Source organism: Acanthisitta chloris, unplaced genomic scaffold (genome assembly GCF_000695815.1).
Source record: "Acanthisitta chloris isolate BGI_N310 unplaced genomic scaffold, ASM69581v1 scaffold789, whole genome shotgun sequence".
NCBI classification, from domain to species: domain Eukaryota; kingdom Metazoa; phylum Chordata; class Aves; order Passeriformes; family Acanthisittidae; genus Acanthisitta; species Acanthisitta chloris.
The window spans coordinates 25,515-33,779 of record NW_008691775.1 but is presented as its reverse complement, the minus strand read 5'-3'; the positions used below and the strand labels follow the sequence as shown (position 1 = coordinate 33,779).

General features: G+C 39.0%; 1 protein-coding gene across 1 annotated transcript in view; it reads right to left on the bottom strand.

Annotated features, from left to right (window-relative positions):
* Window positions 1–207: 207 nt before the first annotated feature.
* PAPD4 (PAP associated domain containing 4) overlaps window positions 208–8,265 on the bottom strand; it is a 32,025-nt gene continuing 23,967 nt past the window's right edge. Inside the window, exons 11-12 of the mRNA XM_009082339.1 lie at window positions 2,898–3,034; window positions 208–274 (exon numbers count right to left, since the gene is read on the bottom strand). Of these exons, the coding sequence (XP_009080587.1) occupies window positions 208–274; window positions 2,898–3,034 (204 nt within the window). The remainder of the gene's footprint in view (window positions 275–2,897; window positions 3,035–8,265) is intronic.

Below are 8,265 nucleotides of genomic sequence, written 5' to 3'. Positions count from 1 at the left end.
CAATGTAATTTCCAAATCACATTTCTCTGGGGATAGGGACGAAGGGGTATATAAAAATTACTTTTTATGGACATGCCGAAAATCCCAGAGTAGGACTGTGGAAAAGGCACTGTATAAAGACACTGCAATAAGCATTTTGTGAAACATCCTACGTCTAAATAAACAAAACAGATTAAAGGCATACAGAGAAAAAACCACAGCACTTGATCATGGCTGCACAGCATGCAAGGCTCTGTTTCTTCCTTTGTGCCCTACTCTTTGGGCCCATCCTGCACTTAAATATGATTCACTCTATCAACTAACAAACTATAGATTTTAACTGAAATACCTACTGGAGTGAGGGGGAAGTTTTAAACAGTGTATCTCCATCTCTTCTTATCTTCCTGACCAATACACACAAAACAGACGAGGAGCTAAGCATTCTAGGCAGGTGGTTTCAATGACTCATTCTGTCCAAAACTATGATCTTCACACATAATCTGATCATTTTTGATTGCATGCTGTTCATTCAGAAAAACAGTTCCTGCGTATCAAGCCTAGTATTGCATCCTACTCCACAGGTAGGACTCTACAAAAGCTGCTTTTATGAAAAGTAGCCTTTTCATCAAACACGTATTCAATAGTGCAAGTCCACTGGTCCAGTAGAGGTCATTTAAATGTGACCTACTTTAGTGGTCACAGTACCTGAAGTATTATCTCAAAATGTCATGTTTAGCAGGGAAAGCAAATACAAACAAATACGATTGATTACAGCACTGAAAATATTTCACATGTTCCAGAGTTAGGTACTAGTTCTTCCATGAAAAGCAGAACTAACAGACCCCTGTGCTGTATGTATTGTAGTCCTCCTCATTCTCACCTGTAACGTTTCCACCAGCAACTTCAAAGCAAAGCTAACAGATCCTGTGGTTATGATGACACTGCACTTGTGTCCTCATCAGCTGGTTACCTTACACAAAATTTTTATGCAGTGTTCTGCCCACCTTTTCCTCCCCTTGGGTGTTAATCTGTCTCCTCCAGTATCAAACTATAGGAAATTATACACTATAACTATATATATAGTATATAACTACTACATAACTATATAACTACCTTCAAGACACCCACCCTATTCCTATCAAACAGGACTTATACTTGTCATCTAGATGGTCAAATAAACAGTACACCTGGCTAAGTTTCATTTTGGCAGCAGAAAGAGTTAAAAATAATATAGGTTGCTGCATCAGGTGCATCGCTTCCTGATATGACCTCTCAGCTATGTAGCACTTTCAACACAGGAGTTCTAATGGCTATTCTTACAAGCATGTTTTCTTTTCCTGTTGTTTTGTTGGTTTTTTTGGTGGCTTTTGTCTGTTTATTTTTTTGTTCTGTTTTTTAACAGAATATCACCATTCACATGTTTAAATACGTAACAGGTACTGAATACTGGAAAAACAAGCCAGATACTTTTTTTTGGTTAGTTGTTTAAAAGTATCTTCTTCCCTTGACATCAGCAGCTATCCTATCTGTCTAGATTTTCAAGCTTTGTTTTACCCAGAAGCTTCCCTGTGCCTCTGTGATTATATTTAGGCAAAATATTTTCCTGATTTATGATAATCACAAAAATATTTAGTGATTGCTATCAGTTCAAGTACTGATACTGCAGAATTTTTAGTCTTCGTGTCTTAGCATATCCTGTCTAACAGCAGACAAAAACAAAGCCTGCATGGACCAGCCACCAACTTAGGCAGAAATCTGCTCTTGACTATTTCACAAGCATCCAAACCAGGAAAGTCAAATTAGGTACTTTTCCTGCATTTGGACAAGATCATGTCTGTTACTTTGCACAGGCACACTGGAAAATCCTTCCTTAGTGGAAAAGACATTTAGTTTCATATATGAGAAGGTTAACAGTCAAGTTAGTTGTACAGTCAGGTAGTACAGGATTCATTTAGTGCCTCACATTAGGAACCTGAGGTTATCCTCCAGCAGTGTCTTCTCATTTACCTCTCTAGCAAACATCACCTTGGCAGCTAAAAGAGAAGTACTCAGGAGAAACTCTTAGGACAAAAAAATTCACTTATCTGCAGAGATCACTGAAGGAAAACGTTTAATGTGAAAGTCTTTCAGGATCACGCTTAAGTATGCACAAAAGTGCAGTCAGCTCATTAATTACTACAGGCCATAGGGATCTAGCTTACATATCTCATATGTGATGCACATCCCAGCAACGTTCAAGGGTTTAATGATTGTTCATTTGTCATACTGAAGTAAAACATGAAATTCAGAAATTCATGAGTGACATTGTGGCAAAGCAGTTGTAATCTACAGCTCTCTCAGATGCCCTCCCAGCTTTAGTTTTTTCTACAGGCAAGTCCAGTTGTCAAAATTAAACCCAGATTCTAGCAAACCAACAATGTTAGAGAACCAACTATACATGGGAGAATTCTTCACTAGGTGTGGCCTATATAGGTGCATATTCTAGCCAAAGTAAGGAGCCACTTGGCCAGTTACCTGCATTGACTCATGGTGACAAGACACAAGTGCAGCTATTAAGGTCCAAATAATCGACATCACAATCAGTAGCTTAAACAACAACTAAGAAGAACAGATCTTTCTCATAAATGGACAGGCAGTTTTAGAATAGTGAAACACAACAAAACCCAGCTAATTTTAAAGGACAGAGCTCTCTGACTTTCAGCAGCTGTTTTACAGAGTAGAATGCCTGGCCAGGCAGACAGTGCCAGACACTTTATCAGCTCTCCTGTTGTCATTTAGCCTTCTCACCCATTTCCTCTCTCAAAGTTACCACATCACTGCTCTTCTTTCTCTTCGAGGGTTATGAAGTGTTGCTGTATTGACTAGAAGGAATCAAAGTTTTGCATATTCTAAACCACTAAAATGAGCTTATTACTTACTCAAATTCTGTGGCATAATACTTGAAGAAGCCTATTAGCAAATCTCCAAGGCTTGACCCGTTTTTTGAGATGTAAGGAGGAATGGCACATGGAGCCTGATGAACAAGATGCAACTGCATAGCAGGATCAAAACATTCCTGTCAAAATAAAATCAGAGTGTATATACATACACACACACAGAGTCTTAACCTAGATGCATATATTTTTCCACAATAAACTGCATATCATTTGCTTATTAGATGTTCAAGGACAATTTACAAGCCAAAGACAACTACTCTTCTGCTCCTCTGTTGAACACTAGTTAATCCCTCTGAACATAGGTAGAATCATTGTGCACAGTAGTGTGTGAGATCATCCCCTGACTTCTGATCACTGAAGAATTTCAACGTGGGAGAATCTTTGGACTGGGCTTGCATCTAAAACCACAAGAGCAGAAGCCAAATAAAGTAGTCTGCAGTTGCACTGAGATCAGACAGGTGAAGCTAATACACCTATTGCCAAGTTTCCATACATGTGGTACAAGAACAATCCTAAAGGAAGGGCTGACATTTCTTTCACAGCACTGAGTTAAAATTGCATATGAGACCCACTGGCTATAAAATGAACCTGCATCCTCCCACATAATGAGTTCAAACACTGCAGTAGCACTTTCTCTAGCCAAGTTATCTGAAAGAATCAAAAAACCCAAACCCACCAGTGAAGTTGTACAAAAAAACTGAACACACAGAATGCAGCACTTAAGTTGAAGTGCTTTGCTTTAGGGGGGAAGAGGGTGGGAGTCATGGGAGTAAGAAAAAGTCAGGTTTGCTATGAAAAGAAGTCACTATTGCCAGCTTAAAGAAGAATGAATACAAGACTATATTAACATGGTTTTAGATCTGCTGAGCTGTTTCAGCATACATTGTATCTTTTAGGTTCTTCTGTTAGATCGGGGTACATGGGAGAAAACATATCTTCTCTTGCTAGAGGAACAATTTTTATAACCTGGTAATACCAGGTTTTAACACCATTTTGCAGCAATGTTGCATATTTTACATCAAACGAACTCAAGATACACATGAGCAAGCTTTACATTCACAGAAAGAAACTGTTTATGTAAATGTAGGGACCTATTCAGTCATTACTCCCATTCATGGGTTATTTTAAAAAGAGTAGTATCAGGCATGACTCAAACTTTAAAGTACCAGGACAGCACTAGAAGCCCTACACACTGCAATTCTATTTCCATGTGCACAGCTGGCAGTGCTTCCTCTGAGAAAACCACAGTACGTGATCAAACCAGTTGGACTGGGAAGTTTCCTGTCCTCTTTTGCCAATTCCAGCAAAACTTCCTGGAATCTTGTGCAACATCTTTTGGGGAAAAAAAGCCATTCTTCTAGTGATGAAAAATTGCAAGTCTTGATCTCACATGATAAAACTTTACATATAAAACATTATTACAGATAGCAGAGCTCAGAATTTAACAGCTTAAAATTCAACAGGAGGCACCAAAACAATGGAGACAGACAGACCTATGAACCAAATATGCAGCACACAAACATCTAGAAAGGGAATGGTTGGTTAGTCCTGTGTTATACAGTACTGAAATGCTAAGGCTTGGACACTGGGCCCAAGCCACAGCTGACTTATAGATGAATTCTGACCATCTGGTAATTGTGCTAGTTGGGCAATCTGCTAATAACAGATAAAGATTTAGCAAGCTCTTTATGTTAGTTGTGGTTATGAATGAACAAGCTGCTTGTAATATTTCAGGGAATTTGGACTGGTAACTTTCACATGGTCTGCTGTGAAAGAGGCACCGAGGCCATGCAGCTACCTGCAAAATATTTTAGGAAATTCCACCAATCACGTCCTGGGCTCTGGCCAAACCCCCGTCTCGCGTGGCCAGAGGAGAGAACCATCAGATGGTTTTCTTCATCAAACCAAAACCAATGCAGGTTGGTTTTAGCCTATTGATTTGGTCCATAAAAGCTGGATCCTCTTGTAGAGACTTTGGAAGCCTTACCTACAAGTGGATGTACTGCGTAGGACTTCCCAATTGTGGGAAAGGCTCTCCAAACCCTCACTGCAACCAGGGGCTCCCCAGTGACTGTGGGTCTGGGGAATGGGAAAGTATTGGGGCAATTGTGATGTGTCTTTCTTAATCACTATTCTTTTCTGTGTGTAGTAATGATAGTCACATTACCTTTCTTATTGTCTTTGTTGTTGGTTGTGCTGTTTGTATTAGAGCTTAGTAAACTAACCTTGTATGTAAATATATTGTTCTTTTTTCTATTATCTTAAAACATCAACAGTAAAATAAGCCTCTTCTTTCCATTGGTGTCTGTGTCATTTCTGCCATCCCCATCAATTGGCAGAACAAGTACATACAGTTTTAACCCTCAAGTTAATCAGACAGGTACTGGAGTGAAAGTCACTCCTTGCTCTTCACCACAGGAAGCTACAGAAGTCACAACAATTGAACTTATTGAATTGAGTTAGCAATTGAATTGAGTTAGCAGTATTCCAGCTCATGAAGAAACAGACATGGGAGGAGGGAAAAGAAAGAAGAACAAGGGCCACTGACCTCCAAACAATACAAAACAGAAATGCAATGAAATTACTACAACAGGTATCTACTAAGACTAGTAAGTGTTTGGAGGCAGCAAGCATTTTTCAAAAGGAGAATACCCTTTGAATGTCTAAATGTATGAGAACTTCTCAGCTGCAACAAAAATCTGCCACCACAGTGAGCTTGGCACCCAGAACAGCTAAAAGGTTAGACTTCGGGATACTATTTTTCATAAAAACAAATAAGTTATTTTCCTATTAGCAAGCAATAAGATATCAGACAAATCAAAATGCTCCTTACTCAGAAAGGCACTTCCCTTCAGAAAATACAGCTAATCATTAAAAACCCCAACCACCTAGTTTAAGTGACACACAGGTAAATAATTCCCATTTCCACTTGGTTTAGTGGTTATACCACTATGAAAATTACTCTTAAAAGGACAAGTAAGTATTGCAAAATAGAAAGCATGACTGAAATTAATTTTCTGGAAGAATATATGATTTTTTAACACTAACTAAAGCAAAGTATGAATCATATGTTTGTGATACTGTCAGAAAATTTATTTTTTTAAGTACTATGAATTGCTGATCACCACATATAGAAGGCAAAGACCAGCGTCTCATCTTTCTGAAATGCAGAAAATCTGTCATGGAAGAAGTTGCTATTGCCATATTTGCAAGTTTTACATGTAAAACCAAATTAATTATTACTTGAAATTGAGTATGTGGAAGATTTAACGAAAACTTCAGTCAAGATCTACCAATACTCATTATATCAATAACCAACAATGCAATGTGTTGAAGGTAATTTCTTAACAAAGTAATCACTTTGTGATCACAGTGTCCAGTGTGCAGGAGGCCAAACAAGCCACAGGATACCTCAACTCACTTTTCTGCTGGGCCACAGATAACCCATGAAAATCCACTAGCCTCAACTCACCTCCATTGTAAAACAGGAGTAACAGCTAATTTCCTTCCTGCTAGAGAGACTTGGGGAACAACCAGATAAACAAAACAATGTACAGCTTATAGATCCTGCAAGTAAGAGAGGCTGCCAATAAATAGGAATTACAAAGTATCCTTCAAAATTAGCTTAGTTTCATAGGCCATCCCTGTAAGTTTCCCTCCTTAACTTGCTCCAGTAGGCAAAAGATTCAGCTTCTATTAAAACTAGTCCCGGACTCACTTGCTGTGTCTGTCTCAAGCTGCCTTAAGAGGCTAAAAGGAAATTCAGGATCTCATTGTGCAACAAATATAAATCCATGATTTCAAAATATCCCAGAAAAAGGGACCCCATAGCCTCTTTCCTTTCTGGCTGATTTCTCAAGAAACACCAGCATACAGCAACATCCTTCATGTTCAACGTACATGATGCTTACAAGCATGCTCATTCCAACTTAAAAGGAACCTAAGTATACATCAATTAAAGATTTGACTATCTTGATGCATAGTGAGTTTAGCTCTGAGTGCACAAGATTCTTTGTTCAAAAAGGTTTACAGTGGTAACATCAGCAGAGTGTCTTGCCATTTTTGTATATTCACCCACATAAAATACCCTTCCCCAGTGCTACAAAAGAAGACTTAACTCATGTTTATGCTTTTTAATAGTGTAACTTCAAGCATGAAGCAAACTGTGTCTGTCCAAGGATTGACTACCACATTAATCACCATCCCACTTTCTGCCCCATCCTTTGCAAGACATGATGAGAGGCTGAGGCAGCAGAAACCCGTATGTGCTCATGCCAGAGCCCATGAAGTTCACTATCCAGAGCACTCACAGAGACCCACTTCCATCTTGCTTTAAGCTGATACACCAGGCTGCTCGAACACTGGAGTCTCAGGTTTCCTCCTGACTGCCAGTGGCAGCAATGTTTACCTCTGGCAAACACCTGTGCATCTGCCAGAGCTGAACACGAAACAACCAGATGCCGTAATGGCCTAAGTCACCACAGGCTCTCTAGAGCTCATCTGCTGAAGTCCTGACTTGGAGGGAAGTACTATGTAGACTTCAGAACTGGTCAACACGTTTTGTGGGCTACTATCATCTACTTGATCTGGCTGGGGTAGGCAAAAAGCCCCAGAATACATCCCTTCATCTGACGCTCCCTCTAAACTAGTGGTTGTGAAACACATCAGTTTGGTGCCAGCTGGAGACTCCCCACGGCAATGGAATGCACAAGTGGGAAAATCTGGTGGCTTTCCAGGACTTCTCACCCTTCACATTTGCAGTGGGGATACACTGAGTCACAGAATCTGCCTTTTGTTTCCTCCTCAAACATGTCCCTCTCATACAGTATAAACAAGCCATTTCCTCCAGAGCACAGAAGCATCTTCAGGCTGTAGATTTGATTTTGAGAAACTGTAGGTAGGATGGTTTGTTTCAGAAGGGGAGATGCAGTATTTATGTGCAGTATTAATATGAAGACAGAGCTTTGACCAGCTACAGCCACAAGAAAAACATATGGTTTCTTTTGACACTGACATTAGCCTGTGCTTTGTAATCATTACTGCAAGCTACACAACCAAAATTGTTCTGCTCTATTTTTAGTTTTAAATTTCTTTGAAATATTAGTATTCAGAAATTATAACTTCCAAAATTTTTAAACACTTAATTATATTGGAGACATTAGACCAAAATTATATTTGTGAGTTTCTGGCATATTAAATCTGAATCCATAGTTTTGATTTGCTTTTACAGCAAGCATACATAAAAATGTATTTTAATTTTGTTAGCAATCACAGAATATTTAGTCCATTCTCCAAAGGTAAGATAGCTAACAAGAACAACAAAAGAAAAATCTCTACATCTAAACAGGGT